This window comes from Mya arenaria, chromosome 11 (assembly GCF_026914265.1).
Source record: "Mya arenaria isolate MELC-2E11 chromosome 11, ASM2691426v1".
Taxonomy (NCBI): Eukaryota; Metazoa; Mollusca; class Bivalvia; order Myida; family Myidae; genus Mya; species Mya arenaria.
This window is the reverse complement of record NC_069132.1, coordinates 65,646,058-65,669,664: the sequence shown is the minus strand read 5'-3', so window position 1 is coordinate 65,669,664 and position 23,607 is coordinate 65,646,058. Positions and strand designations below refer to the sequence as shown.

General features: G+C 35.0%; 1 protein-coding gene across 1 annotated transcript; it reads right to left on the bottom strand.

Annotated features, from left to right (window-relative positions):
• Nucleotides 1–469: 469 nt before the first annotated feature.
• LOC128208868 (saccharopine dehydrogenase-like oxidoreductase) lies at nt 470–23,585 on the bottom strand. The gene is made up of 11 exons (XM_052912537.1): nt 23,266–23,585; nt 22,810–22,916; nt 21,749–21,829; nt 21,024–21,153; nt 20,768–20,817; nt 20,029–20,159; nt 19,077–19,191; nt 4,183–4,302; nt 3,405–3,461; nt 2,234–2,439; nt 470–1,788 (listed from the first exon to the last, which is right to left on the bottom strand). Exons 1-11 carry the CDS (start codon nt 23,435–23,437, stop codon nt 1,680–1,682), a joined length of 1,278 nt encoding a protein of 425 aa, XP_052768497.1. The 5' UTR covers nt 23,438–23,585; the 3' UTR covers nt 470–1,679.
• Nucleotides 23,586–23,607: the final 22 nt, after the last annotated feature.

The following is a 23,607-nucleotide window of genomic DNA, read 5'->3' as shown; positions in this document are numbered from 1 at the left end:
TTCTTCTATTTAACAGCAGATCAAGGGTCATAACTCAACATTGTATTTCAGTCAAAGTATTATGCCATGTGAGTTGCTACAAGATCTTCATGGCATGATTCGCGAGCGTAAATAATGTATTATAAAGCCATAATAATGTAGTAGTTTATATAGTAGAAACAAGTGCATTTCTCTATTTAACAGCTGATCAAGGGTCATATCTCAATATGTATTTCGGTAAGAGTTATTTTTTTTGTGAGTGGCTGGTAGGGTTTATACGTTGAAAGCATTTGTTTGACTTCAAAGCCAGTATAATCGAATATGTTGTATCTGGCGAGTGTGTGCATATTGCCAATTTCATGTGCGATATAAGTTAAATGTTAATACCTTCAAAATGATCAACTAGCTAAAACATGTTTTCAAGTCATGGTCAACTCTGATTCCAACCCATGCTATTAAATTACATTTGTTCATAAACTGAAACAATAAGAACTGTTTTCTTTTATATTCTTTGTAGCGATACATCAACAGTTGCAAGTCACAAATAAGCTAATAAATGTAAAAGTAAGAACAATCGTTATTTAGAAAGTCATATACAGTAATAAACAAACGAATACATGTACAAATAAGGAAGCAATGTTCAATGCAAAGAATTACAACAATAATGTTCCTACCTTATACAAAGAAAACAATGTAAAATTTGACACTATGCATTTTTGTGTATATATCGAAGTTATACTACCGAAAAATAATTCTTATAAGCCAAATGGTTGATATCAATCAGGTCTTCTGCTATTCTGAATTGCTATTTTCAGGGTTTGGGCATGTTATTTAATATGTTTCAGTTATTCACAATAACAAACGAATAATATTAACATGTTTATACACAAGTGTGCATCCAATCTTCAATTAAACTAATAAGATACACATTATTGAAACACTTACTTAAATGTACATTTATATTAAATTAAATACTTGTCACACATGGGTGCCTCCATTCTATTTTTAGCCACAGAAAACTGGGACTCGGTGTTTTCCACTTACATCATAATTATCATGTGACTTATTACATGTATATACTAGCAATTATCTTTGGCTTTATCAAAAATATACATGTAGTAAATAGTGTTACTTAAACAATGTAGATTAAGAAAACTTTTGAATAACGACTTTTGATTGCCCATATTATTTGAATGTACAGGTAGCTTATATCATAACTCAAGGTAAATAATCAGAAAGCTTTTGAATTACGGTGTGACTTTTGATTGCAAAAATTTATAGAATATACAGATAGTTAATATCACATATATTAGTATAATTATATATAGTATATACATATAATAGTATACAGGTACCTTATAGTGTACCTCAAAGTACAGGTTGAGAAAGCTTTACAAATTATGACTTATCAATCCAAAGAGGCTCAGTTATTTTACTTAAGTATTATATACATACTCTTCATTGTTTTTTACACAAAGGCATGTCATAGCTTGTATAAAAAGAAGTTTACATACAAAATTCTCACTTATGTCATGGCGAATGACATTAGATGGGAAAGATAAAACTAGTGTTGATATTGAGGTCCCAGCTATTGTTCACAGAGGGACCAGAATTTGGGCCCAGCTATTGTTCACAGAGGGACGATAATTTTGGCCCAGTTATTGTTCACAAAGGGACAATAATTTGGGCCCATCTATTGTTCACAGTGAGAATTGTTCCTTCACAACTTCAAACTTGATGTTGTTTTTGATGAGTCGTTCAATCAGACTTGTTTCTCGGAAAAGCATGGCTGTTGTGTACACACCACCCCTGAAAGATATTTAAAATACATAACAAACTAATCTCTTGTAAGGTCTTAATGGCATCTATTAGCCTGTATATAAAAATAGTATGTATAGAAATTACAGGATTTTATTACTTTTTACTTTTTGCTTTGTCTTAGAAAATAAAATATTAAAAAATACAACAATATTTGGACTTCCCCCTTAATTGAAAACAAGATTGTAACGGTGTATTTAATAGCTAAAATGCACAAATGTTAAGTGACTGGTGGGTCCTAAAATATTTACAGCGATCAACGATAGTCTCATAAGGTAGACAAATCGTGTCATATGCACCTTTCTTTCAAATGAATCTCTGTATCCTTTATAAGAACCATTGATTTCGATACTTTTTATCATTTCTAATATATTTAAACAGTTGCATAAATTGTGGTACTGCTCATTTGGTAGTTAGAACACAGTTTTAATCATACCTAAATTTGTCTTGGGAGATTTCCTTCAGCAGAGTACAGGCACACTGAACCATTACAATGGGCGTGGCAACATATCCCGCTTCCGGGCCCGACACCCGCACAATCATCTGGGTGTCAGGGGCTGTGTCATGCTCTGTGTCGGCATCAGGAAGCTTTTCCTTCCAACCCTTGCCGACCACTGTGATGCTAAATGTTCCTGTCTCCATCTGTTGGGGAATCACCAATCAGTTTTTTATTACAAGAGAACACCAGAGAGATAACAACTCTTGTCCAACAATCTTATTTTAATAGTAAAAAAAAATGTTATAAATTTCGACAACCAGATCAGCCAATATAAGGGACATTGCTGCACATTCTAATGAAGTTACAGCCGTGGTCCTTCTGATATAAGGCAAACTCTATGAGCATTATATATTGATAAGCATGACAGACCAGAAAGCTACGATTAATGTGAGGTCATGTTCTACATTCAAAATTGACCCTCACAACAATACAACATTAATCAATCTTTGGAAACTGTTCAAGGATCGGTGTTAAATGTTGATAAATCATGGTGTAATATTTTTTTCACCAAATAAAATTGAAGATAAATGCCACAGACAGACTGTCCAAAGAAGGGAAACATCTCTGGTTACCCATGCTAACTAACTTACCTGATAGATTTACTACATGTACATTTCTCACCAACAGACATGAAACAGATTATCATCATCATCATCATCATCATCATCATCATCATCATCATCATTATCATAATCATCAATGAATAATGTCCTGTTATCCGACCAACATGAAAAATGTAAAAAATATGACCACAGGAGAAGCTTAAAAACAGGTTCATGTCGCCATTTTTATAAGATAGTTCATTTGAACTCTTTATTAATTGTGGCATAATAAACGTTATAGTTAGGCAGGCTCTGATTTCATTAGACGGAATCTAGGCCCAAACCTTCACTCTATAACTTGCATATTATACACGTGAGGCCTTGTAAATGGATGTATTTTATAATGAATTTGAACTCAACTATTAATTTTCTACCTTCGTAATGCACAAGATAAGGAAACATTTAATTTATTGGATATATAGTCATATTCACTATGACCCTTTGTTTCTATAACTATATCACTGAAATGATCTTATCCCTCATTGGCTACCAATATCACATCTTACCTGTTTCTTTGAAGGTCCTCCTTGTTTGAACACACCAAAGGTAAATATGTGTGGATACTGTGGAAAGAAAATGAATTAATTAATGACCAGCCTTAATCATAACATATTTTTACATGAGTACTATCTATACATACATAGGATAGGATATAAATACAGCTGACTAACCAAGTATTTTTCTTTCAGTAAAAACAGGGATCTGACTCAATAGTTATAAAAGCTGGAGATCATTATGGGCTTTGCTATACAAGTGCATATGTCTCTGGCAACATGGGTATACAAATTTTAAAAACTAATTTAAGATCTTCGACAACAATTCCAACGATGATAAAACCAATATTACATAATAGTTTGATGACATGCATATAAATCTTAATGAAAAAATTGGTCAGAGTGAACGTTGCAAATTCAGGTCATCTAAAGAACTTAGAATACAACCTCATTTGCCGACACATTGTCCACACAAAATCGGATTTTAAACACCTGTGATAGTTAAAGGTTGAGCCTGAAACTTAATGATTGCCTATCTGCAATTTCATTCGCTGTAAATTTAGGTTGTATTCTAAGACAACATCTTAACCCTTTCCTTTAAAACACACACAAGGTAAGAAATGAATTGCTTAATATCTACCTTAGACAGGGAATGTTGACAGTGCTGTATTTCAAAAAATGTGTCAAATAGAACTCCTCTAATCGTTCATGATTAATTTGAGCTAATCCAACACAAAGTTGCAGCTTTACGCCATGCTGCACAGTGTACTTACAGCTTAAGACTACTTACTTTCAGAATGAGAGCTCGTCCAAAGCTGAACTTTGCCAAGATGCCAACGATGAGTCCAAACAGCAGGGTGACCGCCAGATAGAAGAAATTCGGAACACAGGCATAAGCTGCCACTTCAAACTGGAAAAAAAACCGAACAGTAACGAACAGTATACCTTAATGTATATATATAATCTGTTTTAAGTTGTCATAAAATACACATATTTATGTAACAAGTTCAAGAAATATTTATTAAGTGAGCCTTTAGCATGAAAACTAACAAAGGGCAATAACTCTAAAACTAAGAAAGCAAGAGTTACTGTTAATATGCACTGCACTTGCACTCCATGAAATCTATCTACATATCGCGGGCTTAGCGCAAAACGGTTGTAACTGACATTTTTAAAATTGTTCAGGAGAGCATAAAAACTGATTTATTTTCCTAGTTCCTATCATTTTCACTTTGTTTTTTTTATTAAAGCTTTATATTTGTGTACTTTTCATGAATAAATCACAATAACATTTTGCATTCAATTTCTAAAAGAGATATTTGTAAAACAGTCAGTTACAACCATTTTGCACAAAAAAATGAGGAATTTTCTAAATTTATTTTTGCGCAAAAGGGTTGTAACAGTCAGTTACAACTGTTTTGCCTGAAAAATTGAAGATATTTCTAAATACATTTTGCGCAAAAGGGTTGTAACTGAATCTTTTTTATTAAAATTTCTTTGACAGCTTTAAGATATTTGACTTTAAAGCACCATTACTTGCAATGTAAATTATACTTAAATACATCAACTGAGGATAATAGCTATGATATTTTCCACTTTTTTTTGAAAATTTAGTTGTGTATAGAACATCTTATATTCTATGAATATTTTTGTTAATATACTAAGCACAAACAGGGGTTTGGGTAAAATTTTAGTTTAATATCACATTTATAATACATAAAAAACAATTAAATTATTATATATATGAAAGACAATTAAATAATAAATTTATTTAAACAACAACAATATATACTGCAGTTATCTTCAACATCATATTTTAAGTTAATAATCAGCTTAATTCAAACTGTTAATGATGAATATCAGCATTTTGTAAGTACAATTGTGAAGAAAATAGCAATTTCATTCACTAATTAAGATATATATGCATGTATATTTCTTATTTCTAGTTTTTAAGTTAAAATGATATCCAGAAACATTTTTATAAGTCATCATAGCATACTCATGACATATCAGCTCTTATAATGACCATCAATGTGTATAAAATATACAAGAACTTGAAATTTAAAATAATCATTTAGTAAAATCATAGGTAATAAATGAAAGCTATTTTAAAATTGACAATGACCAAATCCGGTACCAAAACATCATATCCCGATGAAATCATTTAAGGGCTAAGGTATTTCCAAAGCTCATAAATATCAGACTTCCATCTTCCAGTACTGCTTTACTCAGCACAAATTCCATCTACTTCCCCCATGAATATCAGAACTTTCCATCAACTCTTAACAAATCCTTAACCCTAGCATGATTTCCATCTTCTTGGCTCATGAATATCAGAATACTTTCCATCTACACTAAACATCACTAACACCAGCATGATTTCCATCTTCTTGACTCATGAATATCAGAACTTTCCATCTACTCTTAACAAATCCTTAACCCTAGCATGATTTCCATCTTCTTGGCTCATGAATATCAGAATACTTTCCATCTACACTAAACATCATTAACACCAGCATGATTTCCATCTTCTTGGCTCATGAATATCAGAATACTTTCCATCTACACTAAACATCACTAACACCAGCATGATTTCCATCTTCTTGGCTCATGAATATCAGAACTTTCCATCTACTCTTAACAAATCCTTAACCCTAGCATGATTTCCATCTTCTTGGCTCATGAATATCAGAATACTTTCCATCTACACTAAACATCATTAACACCAGCATGATTTCTATCTATTTGGCTCATGATAATCAGAATGACTTCAATCTACTTTCAACAAATCTATTAACCCCAGCATGATTTCCATCTAAATGGCTAATGAATATCAGAATTACTTCCATCTACTCGAAAGAAATTATTAACCCCAGCATGATTTCCATCTACTTGGCTTATGAATATCAGAATACTTGTCATCTACTCTTAAACCAATCATCAACCCCAGCACAATTTCTATGTTAGCTCATGAATATCAGAATTACTTCTATCTACTCGAAAGAAATTATTAACCCCAGTTTGATTTCCATCTATTTGGCTGATGATAATCAGAATGACTTCAATCTACATTAAACAAACCATTAACACCAGCATGATTTCCATCGACATAGCTCATGGATATCAGAACAACTACCATCAACTCTAAACAATTATTTTAACCCCGGCATGATTTCCATCTAAATGGCTCATGAATATCAGAATTACTTCCATCTACTCGAAAGAAATTATTAACCCCAGGATGATATCCATCTGCTTGACTTATGAATATCATAATACTTTCCATTTACTTTTATACCAATCATCAACCCCAGCACAATTTCCATGTTAGCTCATGAATATCATAATTACTTCCATCTGGTACTCTAAACAAATCATTAACCCCAGCACAATTTCATTCTACCTGGCTCATGAATATCAACATGTCTTCTATCTTCTCGAAACAAATCTTTAACCCCAGCATAATTTCCATCTACTTGGCTCATGAATATCAGAATGTCTTCAATCTTCTCAAATAATTAACCCCAGCATGATTTCCATCTACTTGGCTTATGAATATCAGAATACTTTCCATCTACTCTTAAACAAATCATTAACCCCAGCCTGTTTTCCATCTAATTGGCTCATGAATTTCAGAATAACTTCCATCCATTCGAAAAAAATTATTAACCCCAGCATGATTTCCATTAACTTAGTTTATGAATATTAGAATGATTTCCATCTTATCTGATTTCTATCTATTTTTTATCCAGTAGTTACTTGTAGTAGTGACCAGTAGTAACCAGCATGACTACCATGACACTGATGACACCATCTACCTACTATTTTACAACTATTCATACTGCCTACCCAGTCAGTTAGAAACACCAGCATGGCTTAACTGACATAGCTTATGAATACCAAAATGACTTAAATTGAGTTACTTCTTCGCCAGTCATAAACACACCAGCATGACTTCAAACTGTTTAGCTCATGAATATCAGAATTACTTTACATACTATTAGGTACTTCTCGAAATTTATAAACACCGGCATGAACTTGACTACAGAGTTCATGAATATTCAAATGATGAATAGATCTACTTCTTCCTAGTCAAAATCATCAGCATGACTTGAAACACCAGAGTTCTTGAATATCAAAATGACTTCACTAGATCTTCGCTAGTCATAAACACCACAATGGCTTGAAACTATATAGCTCATGGACATCAGAATGGCTTGAAACTATATAGCTCATGAACATCAGAATGGCTTGAAACTATATAGCTCATGAACATCAGAATGGCATGAAACTATATAGCTAATGAACATCAGAATTTCATCCATAAGATTTGATTCAATCTTCAGAACTCACGAATGTCGAAATGACTTCAATAATCTACTTTTTTGCTATTGAAGATCATTCAATCAAGCGAGAGCTCATGAATATCACATGAACAAAAAGAAAGAAGGAATTTACTTTTGACTCGGAGAGTGTCAAGAAATGCAAAAAATCGGTTGCAAAATAGCTTCCATTGGATAAAGTTTTCCGCTGGAAATAAGCGTGTTATAGGATACGAAATATTCAGTTAAAGTATATAACATTCTTCTAGAATTGGTAGGGGAATTAATTTATGTTTTCACCAATTATGATGTACCTTAATAATTAGATCAATTGCCTTTGGTTTTCATTAGTTTATAAAAGTTATGATTCTGTTTACAAAACATGTCAATATTGCCAAAATATAAATTTTTAACATGCAAACTTATTTCACCATAAAAAGCCCACGAAATATAAATAAATAATTAATATTTACAAATAAAAACTACTAAGAGAAACAATATTCTTGTAAAACACACACATTCTTTTCCTGTTTTAAAATCATGTCCGAACTTTACACAGAAAACTAAATAAAATTCTAAAAAGTGATATTTAATTTTAAACTTAAATTTACTTTCCTAATCATATTTTTTTCTTAAGCAAGAGCCTAAAGATACTATCAAATTCTTCAATTCTTTTTCCTAAATATATGACTTTTTAATCTTATCGGACAATATATCATACACATTATTAATATAAATGAATAAATAGGACTAAAGGAATAAAACGTGAGATATTGTTCGTAATTGTGATGTTTAAACATGCATTTTTTTCATTTTATTGGGAGTTTATTTTAAAAACAAATCATTTTTCATCAATATGACTGTCTCTCCTCAAAAACAATGTTAAATAATCATGATGTAATCAATGATGTCATCATGATATTGGAGTTACATCCCATCCCAATGGTTTATTAATTCAAAGTTTTCTGTGCAAAACAGTTGTAAGTGCAGTTACAACCGTTTTGCGCTAAAATAAATTGCCATTTTCAGATACAAACTTTTGACAAATATGGCTTTATATACATTTATCCTTATTACAGAGCTATTTTTTTGGGATATTATGGAGGCTTGTAAAAAAGGTTAAAAAATATGAAAATATCACCTTTGGAAAAAAAGTCAGTTACAACCGTTTTGCGCTAAGCCCGCGATATGAAGTTTCAAGTTGATAACTCTTATATTCTACAAGATATGGCCTGGACAAAACTTAAAACATGAAAATTAACCAAGGGCAATAACTCTGAAAATATGAAAGCAAGAGTAACAGTTCTTAAGCAATGCACTTGCCCTCTATGAGATCTATCTACATATGTAATTTGAAGATGATACCACTCATAGTTTACGAGATATGCCCCGGACGAGTGAAAACGGGACTCGACCACCACTGCCGCGGACAAAAGTAACCCCTTAACCCCTATATGTCGCCTAGTCAGGCGACTAAAAAATTAATGTACTTGATCATTGCTTCACTTAGTATGCTGCAATTACTAACATGGACCATGTGCAACTAACATTGAAAACTATATATATATGTTTGCAGTACATTTCATCGGGTGACTTAGCGTCATTCCAATTATCATAAGTCAACCTGTTTTAAGTAAGAATATGTAAGAATTACCTTTTCGTTGTACATTTAAACGCTTTATACAAGGTGGAGTATGACCAGTTTTAGCAAACAATGCAAATTATCAATCATGAACTCTTTAATGTGATTTAGAACAAATGAATGCATTAGTATTAGAATGTAGTATATCGCCGTGTGAATCAAATATTATGTTTAAATGTATGGCAGTCATTTTTGAAAACAGCAACACCCTTTGTTTGAAAGCAATGTGATACAATGTAGATCTATGGAAAATCAAGCATAATCTTACACCAAGATTAAGACAAATACAGGCTAGATTACATTAAGCAGGAAAATTATGTCACTTTACGGCTCAGTTGGCTATTATACAAGTAGCTATCTAAACTTGGGGTTATATACTGAGTGCTTTAAAATTGGTTATCAGATAGCTTTTAATGCTTATTATGAATTAGTTGTAAATTAGTCATCATTGCTGTGTCATTAACTTATGAAAAGTTTTGTCTTTTTAATGTTTTACTAATATTACTACAGGATTGATCATGAGTTCAGATACTTCACAAAAATTCTATTCAAGAGACATTTTGTACTTATTGACAAATCATACAGTATCAAAAGAAATCAATGTACATGTGGAATTTCATTTTCAAATCAAACCTGTGATAACATTTGGCCATTGACATTTTAAAACATCTAGACAAAACAATTGCATTATAAGTGCCTCATATGTGAAGGTCAGTGAAAGGCAAAAGTGTGTGTATGTGTGTGTGCGTGTGTGCGTGTCTGTGTGTGTTTGGGGGGGGGGGGGGGCGTTCGCACGTGTGGGTGCGCATTACCGCACGTGTGGGTGGGCGTGTTTATCTGTTTGGCAGTTAGCATTTCAGTTTGTCGGCCTTACGTTTGTTGCAAACATTTGTTGAGCAAACTACTTCTGCGAACAGATTAAATGGATTGTTTTGAAACTTGTTGCAACAAATTACAAAGAAACAAGTGCCTTGAACATTTGTGTTAGTGACATGACCAATTCGTTTTAGAGGCATGGCCCTATAACTGAGTCACTTTAATACAATATAGGTTTTTTAGGTTTAATTCCACAGATTATAAGAGATGGTCTGAAACTTAGTACACAGGCTCACCAGGAAGTATATTAGTATCTGACATTGGTCTCATAAATTGCGGCAATGTGGTTTAAATAAACTTGCCCTTGTACTTGATCTACACATTTACGGCTATAATATGAGTGGCGCAAACTACTTCCACAGTTTAGGAGAGTTTTTTCTATGCTTTGTACACTTGCTCACCTTGGGTTCGAGTGCTCAATAAATGTTCAATCAGTTTCAGCAAAGTCATGTAAGAGAAATGTGCCCCTTAACCTAGATTTATTCACAGATTATTATTGAAGTTTCTGGAGCAAGCGACTTCTACAATTTAAGAGAGATTGCTCTAAAACTTGATACATCTTGTCACATGACAGAGTGTACTAGTACACTCTACTACCGCTTGGTGTATTTTCAATGAGATCTTGTACTGTCTTATAATTTTTGATTATCAATATTTAGTCTATGCACAAGAGAGTGTTCACCACTTTAGAATATTAACGCCATCTACCCACAAGATTATATTGTCTGTTTAAAGACTTCTTTTTGTGGCAACAATTTTTTCTTAGAAATAAGCGAACAATATGCAATTGTTGTTTTTCATCTTTCACCATTTAATCTGGTTTCTGATAATTAGAACACACAAACAAAATAAAGTTTTACATCTGTAAACATGTATTACCGGTAAGTGATGAAATAGAACATTAAGGCAATGCAATAACACGTTTAAAAGTAGCAGTTATGTTTGAATGTAAAAACTTTTTGAGTGTTCTGGCAACACGTCAAATTGAGACATTGTCTCCGTTATGTATCTTCAATGATCTGTTGTAGCACATCCAAGCATTGCATGTTATGAAACTCATGACTAAGAATGGTTAAGGCTGTGTCAATGTGGATATCAGCTTTGTAAAAACTGATGTAGGATCCTGGCTGCATGCCAGATGGAGACATTGTCTCTGTCATAGATTTCCATTGATTTGTTGTAGCACATCCAAGCCAGGTCCAGCCTGTTCTGAAGTTCATAGCAGTGGCCCAGCATGTTGTGGGCTGTGTCAATGTGACCATGTCGTGTCCCCACTGTGTACTCATATAGGTTATGTAACGCTGTTTGCGCTCTCTGGGGTTGGTGTAGCTCCCAGTAGGTGAGATGCTGTAAGTAATAAAGGAATGGGACACAGTCAGTGACTGCATTGTTCTTCCACTCTTCATAATCTAGTCTGTCTTCACCTTCTATATTTCTCAGCATTTCAAATGCAAGATGTTCTGGAATACAGTTTATTTCTTTTTTGTGAAGGTTATACACATCATTGTGTATTTCTTCAGCATCTCTGTGTTTGAGTTGAATATCAACTTGTTTCCAAACTCAGTGCTTGATTTCAGGCATTTCCTCCTATAATGTTTACAGCACTGCCACACTTCTGGTCCCAGCAGTCCTTCACAGTAAGTCAGTACTTCTGCAGCTTCCTCATACTGCCCTCTGCAGTATAACATGGAGGCAAATTTCAACCTACTGGACATAAGGTCTAAGTCAAGAGACCGCTGGTACCAGTTGAAGATATCCTGTGTGATTGGTTGTCCCAGATAGATGCACCTTGAAGTCAGCATGGAAGCAAGGGTGCTACATAGGAATGGGGTCAGCATAGAAACTACTTCCTGTTCAAGGTCACTTGATGAATCAGACATACTCTGTAGAATGAAATAGTGCCTTTCAATGTCATCAGCTGAACAATCAGTTATCAATTCATTTAAAACAAGAGTCAAATAAGCTAATTCATGAAACAGTATTTTCTGTAGAACATCACTACAGTTTTGAGTTATTGTGCCCACATGCTCATATGATACATTTTCAAGATTTGACCATTGAAGCAATCTCACATCAATATTGTCCATATGAATGCGAAACAAACACTGCAGTTTTGTGTTGATGAGATGTGAAATAATGCTGCATATGTTTGGAAGTTCCCAATTATGCAACTTTCCAACAAACAGATTAACTCCAGATATTGTGAAATGGGGACAGTATTTTTGTTTAAACCATCTGTTCAGTGTTGTCAGAAGTAGACACACACATTTCACAATCTTGTTTTCCCTCCATATTTCTGTAGGATAGTTTTCTATTGTAAATAGCATTGCTGTTTTAATATGAAATGTGCTGAATCTGTCACCAAACACAGGTTTGAAACACGTTTTTCTCAATATTTTTGTCAGTGTATATACCTTCACTTGAACAGTGTTAAAATCAAACATTAATAACCGTTCCATTAATGAAGTTGAAAACCTCCACTGCCATCTTGAATAAGGGTAACTTGTTAACTTTGAAGGTATCATTAATGCTTTAGATCTACACAATGATTGTTTAGGTGGGCTCTCTGTGTAGCCCTGTGGCACTAGGAATACTCCAGTCTCCCTGGCACTGGCCAATGTTTCAGGTCTTGGCCAGTGTCCAGGGCGTGTTCTGTGGAACATGAACTTGCATTCTTCTGGCAGTTTGCTACAATGGTATCCATCGACTATGTCAACCCTTTCATCATGTGACATTGATGGGCCATGTCTTATTATTTCACCAGATTCACTTCGTTGCTGTGCAATGTCCTGGTATTTGACTCTTGTATTAGTCAATATTATTCTCCCTTCCCCATCTAGAACATCATCAGGACCTACTGCTTGTACTTCTGGCAGTGGACAGTCACTTCTCAGTCTCTGCAAGTAGCAGTGTTGAGGAGGAGTGAACTCATTCTTTAACACCAGCAGATTTGGCTTTCCATTCTGCCAGGCTCCCCAGTTAAGAGCCACATGTGCACTGTTATCACAATCCAAGAAGTCAGTGTCAGATTCCATCCCAGGTGTTGTGGTGCCTTCACTCTGACTGCCAAATACGTATGAAGTTCTATTTATATCACTTAACAAGCGACCAACATTGTCCATAGTCTCAATCCTCAAATGTGTTCTCCTCCTCCTTCTTATCATCCATCTGTTGACCCCTATATCCCCCATCACCCGGGACAGCCGCAGTGAAAACAGTCTCTCACTCTCCCTATCACTATCCATAGCTTGATGTTTTAAACTTAGTTTATAAGAGTCCAGCAGCAAGGCACATAAAATCAAAAATTTTATTTCATGTTCATCATGTTGCTGACAAAATGTAAACTATTAATTCAGAAAGGTCTACTTTCTTTTTTAAACACAATATTTAACCCATCCCACTTCATTGGCTGTTAACCATATACTGGAGAGGATCAATTATTTACATTGAAATCATAGTTTCTTATTTGCCATTGAAATTTACTTTACGGTTCAGAATTTAAACAATCTTGTACATGTCTATATATACATCTGTCAAAAAGGAAGCATTTAAGCATAGTAACTGTTATGTATGTTATCATTTAAAGTGCATGTGTATAGGTCTTTCTTTACATACAAATCATATTTCTTATTTGCCATTCAAATTTATTAGACCTGGTACCATATATTTTCAATATATTGTAAAATAATTACTTATTGGTCATCTTTATCTCAATTTCAGCTTTTCTTCTTTAAAGTATATGACCTACAATTACTTATATGACACCCCATATTATTTTTAAACACATATGTCATTTCATGTCCAATTTTAGTTGAAATCATTGGCAAAAATACCAATTACAACATGTAAAAATTAATTATATTAAAATAATTTTTAGTCATGTATCTAATATAAAATACACCAGCAAGCAATAATAGCTTTTTAATTAATTAAAAATTAAAATGGCAAAATAAATTAACATTGTTAATAAAAAAACTAGCTTATATGTTGGTCAGATTATTAAGAACATAATTTTATTGCAAGTATTAAATGTAAAATTAAAAATTTACTAAATTTAAAGAAACATGTACATTTATCAACTTCCCATTTAAAATTCGAAAAAAAAAAACTAATTTGTATTGGTGTTTACCCATATACTTCCATCAAACTGGGCAGCGACAGCGAAAACAGTCATCCCTACCCAATACCACGATTATAACAGGCAGCGATAGTGAAAACAGTCATCCCTACACCAATACCCCCGTCATACCAGGTAGAAACAGCGAAAACAGTCATCCTTACTCCCCTACCCCTATCATACCAGGCAGTGACAGTGAAAACAGTCATCCCTACACCAATACCCCCATCATACCAGGCAGCAACAGTGAAAACAGTCACCCATACCCCAATACCCCATCATACCAGGCAGCAACAGTGAAAACTGTCATCCCTACCGCAATACCCCCATCATACCGGGCAGCAACAGTGAAAACAGTCATCCCTACACCAATACCCCCGTCATACCAGGTAGAAACAGCAAAAACAGTCATCCTTACCCCCCTACCCCTATCATACCAGGCAGCAACAGTGAAAACAGTCACCCATACCCAAATACCCCCATCATACCAGGCAGAAACAGGGAAAAAAGTCACACCTCCCCCAATAGCCCCATCATACCAGGCAGCAACAGTGAAAACAGTCACCTATACTCCAATACCCCCATCATACCAGGCAGCAACAGTGAAAACAGTCACCTATACTCCAATACCCCTATCATACCAGGCAGCAACAGCGAAAACAGTCACCCATACCCCAATAGCCCAATCATACCAGGTAGCAAGAGTGAAAACTGTCATCCCTACCCCAATACTCCCATCATACCAGGCAGCAACAGTGAAAACAGTCACCCATACCCCAATACCCCCATCATACCAGGCAGAAACAGGGAAAAAAGTCACACCTCCCCCAATAGCCCCATCATACCAGGCAGCAACAGGGAAAAAAGTCACACCTCCCCCAATAGCCCCATCATACCAGGCAGCAACAGGGAAAAAAGTCACACCTCCCCCAATAGCCCCATCATACCAGGCAGCAACAGGGAAAAAAGTCACACCTCCCCCAATAGCCCCATCATACCAGGCAGCAACAGGGAAAAAAGTCACACCTCCCCCAATACCCCCATCATACAAGGCAGAAACAGGGAAAAAAGTCACACCTCCCCCAATACCCCCATCATACCAGGCAGCAACAGGGAAAAAAGTCACACCTCCCCCAATACCCCCATCATACCAGGCAGAAACAGGGAAAAAAATCACACCTCCCCCAATAGCCCCCTCATACCAGGCAGAAACAGGGAAAACAGTCACCCATACCCCAATACCCCCATCATACCAGGCAGCAACAGGGAAAAAAGTCACACCTCACCCAATAGCCCGATCATACCAGGCAGTGACAGTGAAAACAGTCAACCATACCCAATACCACCATTATAACAGGCAGAAACAGGGAAAACAGTCATCCCTACCCCAATACCCCAGTCATACTGGGCAGCAAAAGTACAAACAGTCACCCCTATTCATGATTTATTTTAAAATGGGTTAAATTTATGGAATTAATAGTTCCTTTAAGATGTATATTGCATTTATATATCATGTAGTGGATTATTGTTTACTTTTTTATTCAAAATATACACATGTTTAAATCAAGCATTTATTTGACTTCATTTCTGATACATAAACTACTTGTGTGTAAGATCATGAGTTTCAAAAGGTAATTGTTAAATGAGATCATATTTCAAATCTTGTATTCAAATTATTTTAAGTATAATAGGCATGCCCGTAATGTATATAATGATCTGGTTTCAAAGGGAATTCCCCATACTTGTTGCCTATTAATAAGTTGAAATAAATGCAAGATTTTAGAATGCTGGCTTATTTCTGAACTTTGTACATACAAAATTGCTTTTGGTTTGTGCTCTTTCAATCTTTGGAAAAACAAAGATTCCAGCCTTAACGATTCACCGAGTGGTTTTCAACATTTTTAAACGTGACTGGGATCAGATAGAAATTAAGACCTCTTGCAAATAATACAATGATGATTTTTTTAAATACATTTTCCCAATTAAAGGGTTATAATTATGCAGTGCCAAAGAGGAAGTTTATCATACTTACGGATATTATGCCTTTTTAGAGAGTTTCTATAGTCAAAGGGTGATAACTCTCGAGTAACTTGAGCAATATGGCTGTGTGCCAAATTTTCCAAGTTATGATGTCCATACACATTCTGATCAAATTTGGTGATGATTTAACAAAGACTTCTAAAGTTATTGATCGTACAAGACTGAAATTAGGTTATTTCTATAATCAAATGGCCATCATCTTCAATTGCAGACATGTGAACTCTACCGGCAGTATGTAAAATCAACAGTATGTGAAACCCCCTATCGCTCTACTGCTCATCCGATGCAAACTACCGCTCTTGACAAAAATCTGATCAATTTTTGGCCTTAAAATTTCATTTGAAAACCCTCAATATATATCAACCATGCCTAAATACCGCATAATCTGTCATTTTAAGAAAATGGTGCAATAAACAACCTGTCAAATAACTTGACACCTAGGCCGAGATCGTTGCTGAGTTACGGCACTCAGAACCACCGGCATCCTACTATTCAGCATTCTTTGTTAATTGGCATCCTATTAATAGAACATTAACATACACAATTTTGCAATAATATCCTGTTCTATGAATGCAGGTGAATCTATATGTCCCATTCTATGAAAGCAGGTGAAACTATATGTCCCGTTTTATGAATACAGGTGAAACAATATGTCCCATTATATGAATGCAGGCGAAATTAAATGTCCTGTTCTATGAATGCAGTTGAAACTATATGTCCCATTCTATGAATGCAGATAAAACTATATGTCCTGTTTTATGAATGCAGGTGAAACTATATGTCATTTTCTATGAATGCAGGTAAAACTATATGTCCTGTTCTATGAATGCAGGTGAAACTTTATGATTGTCCTGTTCTATAAATGCAGGTGAAACTATATGTCCCATTCTATGAATGCAGATGAAACTATATGTCCCAAGCTATGAATGCAGGTAAAACTATATGTCCCATTATATAAATGCAGGTGAAACTATAATATGTCCCATTCTTTGAATGCAGGTGAAACTATAATATGTCCCGTTCTTTGAATGCAGGTGAAACTATAATATGTCCCATTCTTTGAATGCAGGTGAAACTATATGTCCCATTCCATTCTTTGAATGCAGGTGAAACTATAATATGTCCCGTTCTTTGAATGCAGGTGAAACTATATGTCCCATTCTTTGAATGCAGGTGAAACTATAATATGTTCCGTTCTTTGAATGCAGGTGAAACTATAATATGTCCCGTTCTTTGAATGCAGGTGAAACTATAATATGTCCCATTCTTTGAATGCAGGTGAAACTATATGTCCCATTCTTTGAATGCAGGTGAAACTATAATATGTCCCGTTCTTTGAATGCAGGTGAAACTATAATATGTCCCATTCTTTGAATGCAGGTGAAACTATAATATGTCCCATTCTTTGAATGCAGGTGAAACTATAATATGTCCCATTCTATGAATGCAGGTGAAACTATAATATGTCCCATTCTTTGAATGCAGGTGAAACTATAATATGTCCCGTTCTTTGAATGCAGGTGAAACTATAATATGTCCCATTCTAAGAACAGGCATAGAAAAGTTCCATGAACAGACATATAAAAATGCTAAAATATATTATACATATTCAAAGAGAACAAAATGTTGTTGTACGTTTTGTTATAATTATATTCCAGAATTTTATATTGCTCTTTTCATATACAAAATAAAGTTCAAAAGCACTTAATTATTTATGAATCTCATGTTAAAACAAGCCTCTCATTTTATCAGTTATCCCATACCATTTTTTTAAAATTTGAATGAATATAGCTTGATGTCACCGCATCGAACCATAAAGCGTTTCTTTTTTCCCTCATCAAGGGGGCAATATTTGACACGTACAGAAGCAAGAATTGTGGGCCTGCTACGCACGTGCAGATTCTCACTGGTAAATGTATACAAAGTCCCATGTGAATATCTTGAATGGTCATCAACTTACAGCCAAGTTTTTGCAATGCTTGTTCAGCTTTTATGGGACAGTTATTAAAAATTGTGCCTTTATGTTCATAAAGAGTTATGTAACCTAATTGTGTGAAAGCCTTGAACAACTGTGTTTAGTATGAAGTCCATGGAGTGAATAATTTTTGACATCCGAGTTAAAACCCAAAAATATTGTAAAACCAAATCAAATGCCAAAATTTACGATAATATGGAGTCATGTAACCTAATTGAGTTATAGTCTTGAACAACTGTGTAAAAAGGATGATATGGAGTTATGTTACCTAGTTGTGTAATGGTTGTGAATAACTGTGTGAAGCATGAAGTTCATTGAATTAACTGTATTTGAGATCTCAGTAAAAATCCCTACTTGTCCTTAAACTTTAACCAAACATTCTTAGTCCATCAAGGGAAATATTTTTTATTTAGGTTTACATGGAGTAATGTCACCTAATTCTTTGATGGCAGTCAACAATTGTGTAAAGTATAAAGTCAATTGAATAAGGGTATATAAGTTATAAGTAAAAAACAATTACCATAAAATTTAACCAGACTGGATGTTCCCTAAAACCTTAACCAAAGTTCTTAAGTCAATCAGGGACCATAATTTGTTTGTAGGAGGATATGGAGTTATGTAACCTTATTGTTTAATGGTCCTGAACAACTGTGTGAAGTATGAAGTACAAAGTAACCTAGATTACATCTTGAACAGTAAAACATAAACATACCGGTCTTTGCAGATTAACTTCATAGTTGTATCTGACGCTTCTGTTCACGATTGCTCGATCACTGCCTTGGAATATCAGACACCATTTCTGAACATCTGGCATGAAACCAGCCATCCTGTTAATAAATGCACATGTATTTTTACTGCATATATCATTAAATTTATAAAGCTGTGTCCAATGTTAACCTCATTATGTAGACTAGGGCTGGATTTAAGAGTAAGTTTCGTATGGGTCCATATTAACATATGGAATGACAATTAAACGAACATTTATTGGGATGTACAGTTTTTCAGTTTGACACAATCATTCAATAATGGTCATCTTTCTTTGAGTTGACAAAATTTGCAAAAGCCTGAAAGTCTGCAACATTTTAAGTGAGGATTTTGTGTCTGAGTTGCATAATTGGTGCTAAATGTTGGGGAAAAAAGAAATTTTGGAATCTATTTTCACCTGGTAGGTAGTAAATAATATATAATATGTTCACCTCCCGGAGTGTAAAGCTTGCAAGCTATAAACTGTGATAATGGTCAATTAAGCCTTAAACTCGCCTATGCCAAAATGGAGATTTAACCTATCTTTAAGCAGGAACTTGCTTCGTATTTTAATTCTCAGATGCTTTCTTAGCTGTAACTTTTTGCGGCTATCTTGCAGCTTAGACAAAAAACTAAACTAAACCGACGCAGGTCATAATATGTTTACCCCATTGACACTGGTAAATTGCTTTTGCAGACAAATTCTGTATTTTATAAAGTAGAGCTAGTTGACAAAAATGCGAAGCTCTAGTTTAAATTAAATCCAATGACAGTCACCATAAGTTGACGAAATAGAGTTTTACTTACATTTACATTCACCTTGGCTTACAAATGAATGTCAAAATGAAAATGGTGATAATTTTCAATGAAGTCTGAAGCACTCCTGTGCCAACATGCACTATTATTAGTTGATATCTCACCTAGTTTTTAGCGGGTATTTGCTCCTTGGCAGACGGTTTGGGTAGAGAGATTTGCGCAGTGGTTTCAGCTCGGCCGCGTGGGCAAAACCATGCAGGGCACTTTCCAGGGTTGTCACATTGCCGGCCAGACCCTGAATGGATGATATACTTGTATAGTGAGTATGAATCTCTTAACAAGTTTTAAGGTGGAAACAAGAGCTATGACGAAAAAAAACCTGACTGGGGCTAGTCTGTCTTGATGTAGAACAAATATTATAAATTACGGGGTTAGTAGGTGACCCGATATGGGATAATCGGGGCAAAGGAACCCATATCGGGTGGTAGTGAAGCTTGAACACAAATATGGTTTTCTGTGCCCCGTATATCCCCTATAACATATATATCACGTTGACAACCTGTTTACATGTTTAAATGTTTCATATATTCATCGGAATCAGAAAATAGACGCCATTTTGGTTCCATATAATTTTGGTGAGCCAATATGGAAAAATATGGGTTCGCTGTGTGACCAGTCCTGGACCAATGGCATTGCGTCATTTATGTTGGAAACATGATACATATATATGTATAGAGAGATATAAAATCATATTCTTCTTTTACTATTTGTTTAAGCAATATTATATCTTAATTCTTTACCATACATTATTATTGGAGACATTATGCATGCAACCTTTTGATTTTTAAGCAAATTATCAGCAATCTTTATTCAAACCAAAATTCAAAATGCCTTAAGCCTTACATCTGGCCCAGCTTCCAAAGAAATGAACAGTTCAACAGAATTCAGATCTCCTGCAAAAAAAGCATGCAAAAATGTACATAATGCAATATAAAGCAAAATTTATATTTTTAAAATTGCTGGCAGAGCAAAATCGAAGGTTTCAGGTTCCGTGGTAATTGTCAAACTGATTGGAAAACCCATAATATAGAAAACAAGCAGAACCAAACAACACAATTGTAATCAGAGTGATCACTTACTAAATTTTAGCAACTATTACCTTTAAACTGTTCAGTTGCAAAGGCTACACCCATATCTGCGGGCACGCTGTCAAACCCACATGCCCCTATGATGTAAACACCTGCCTCCCGGGCTTTTCCACTGTACAGTAGCTGCATCTTCTCAAGGTACTGAAGCATTATTCCATTATTTCACATCTATGAAACAGTTGCTTTTAAAAGGACTCCCTCATTGAGTTTAGGTTAACAGTTTGTGCAGAAATAAAGCATTTCCATCATATTTTCAAAATTAATAAAAGAAGGTCTGATATGAACTTTTGATGGTGTTTTATCATTGAAACATATGTTTTCTTCAAAATTCACGCATTATTTTTTCCAATGTCTGACACTAAAATTACTGAACAAGTCCCTTTAAATAGGCAAAAAAATCAGATACATTTCAATTTTCACATTCATCTAGTCCTTTGTGTAGACAAAAGTTTACATTCATATTGTATAACAGTAAAGGAGTTATGACGTCTTTTTTATTTCAATTTTGTGTTCTGATTGGATAAGCACGACATCATTAAACCCCTAAAATATGTCATGACTAATATCAGCTACTCAAGAAAAAATGTGATACATCCTTTATTGACAACAATCATACGAATTATCAAGCCCCAGGGTAATTTTTGTACATGTACCTTGCAATAAACAATGGACTTCAGCTGCAGTTGAGAAAGTTGTAAATAAAACACATTTGAAAAAGAGCGCTAGAGCAGTTTACCTGAGGCTCCCCACTGATATCAACATGATGGGCACCATTTTCTATGCAGGCTTTAACTACGTCTTCACCATAGAAACGATACTGAAAGAATTATTATAAATAAACATACATGTACTGCTACCAGTTCATGTGGTTAAAAGACCAATAAAATATTTGATCATTTGAGTTCCAAATAAATCAATGATAGCTTCTTGTAGGTAGCATAATGTGTCTAAATCATGCAATCTCACTTGATTCCTGTTTCATGAAATAACAACTTAACACTAGTCAAACATTAGACATACAAAAGCATTATTGGGTTGAATAAACTTTGAATCAGTTGATTCAAACTACATGCTAATCAATGGAAAGCAAGTGCCATATTATAATAATGCACCAGTCAATTGTAACCACTGCCCCCCTAGGTCTGGGGAATACCAGGAACTTTGACTTTCAGTCCACCTTCTCCCTGGTAAAATCACCGCGCTGCGGGAAAAAACTGCTGGTAAAAATCCCCGTCAAATGCCCCTGCACCCCGGACACATCCTAGATAAGGCCCATTCCATGCTATTTTCACCGGGAAAAACAAAACCACCGCATTCACTAGGCATTGCAGGGTCATCTGAAGGTAAACGCACGGCCCATTTCCCCCCAATATAACCCCTGACCATACATGCCATATTTCTGAGAGGCTTCCCAGGGGATTTTGGTCTGAATTCCAGGGGATTTTGATATTACACCAGGGGATTTTTACGCGACGAAATTTGCTCTATATCTGCATTTATGCTATAAGAATAAATACAAAAATACACTCAAATTACAATAATTTTTGGACCTGGTCATCATGGTCCTTCATGGAATTTCACACTCATAATATTATTGATGCTTTCCATTGTCAACCTTAAGCAAGTTTTTTTTTTTTTTTAATTCCAAGGGACATAAATCCCCCGGCGGGGGACCAGGGGATGGGTCGAAATTCCGGGGGATTTTTCCCCCCGCCGGGGGATATGGCATGTATGCCCCTGACCTTGGGGGGCCACGGTTACAATTGACTAGTGCATACATGTAATACAGAGACTTACAGGGCCTACACAGTTGAGAACCACTTTTGCTTTTTTGCACATTTCTTCCAAGGAAGAAACATTCTTCACATCAGCAATAATGATGGGGGTTTCCTCTAATTCTTTGCCTAAAACATAAAGAATAAGGAAAATAACAAATGGTTAATAAAGGTATGCCAATATGCCATTGTAACATACATGTAACCATGTCAGTTTTGCGCAAAATTCTACAGAAAAGTTTGACAATTAAGACTGATCTTAAAATTAAAAGAATTGCAAATTGGATTAAAATATTTAAAAATAATTAGAGTAGTAGTTTATGGTTGCCCAATGATGTGACATGTCTTTACTCTTAGCATGTAACATTTAATGACTGATCTGTTCTCTCTTATTCTTTTAAGGATATTTATTTAGAAACATGCATAATTCATGCAGTTTAACAGGGACACTAGACAAAACACTTGTGATCTGCTTTACCTGTCCTTTGTGACGATTCCGTCAAGACCTTCTGCAGTTTTTCCATGGACCTCCCTGCAACTGCAAACTTGAGTTTTTCTTGGTCTGCAACTCTTGCTACTTCGTCGACAACAAACTGCCCCGTAAACCCGGTGGCACCCAAAACCACAAAGTCATATCTCTCGTCAGACATGTTTTTCGTTTATCCGCTACCTGGTCAAGGCTACACAATTGCGCGTTTAAATGTTTGCTTGCTATTTTATTGAATGACTCACGTAAACGGCCCACGGATACAGACGTGTAGCTTGCCGGCTGGAACCTGGAGAGATCGCTTACGTTCACAAGTTGACGTAAAAAAGATGT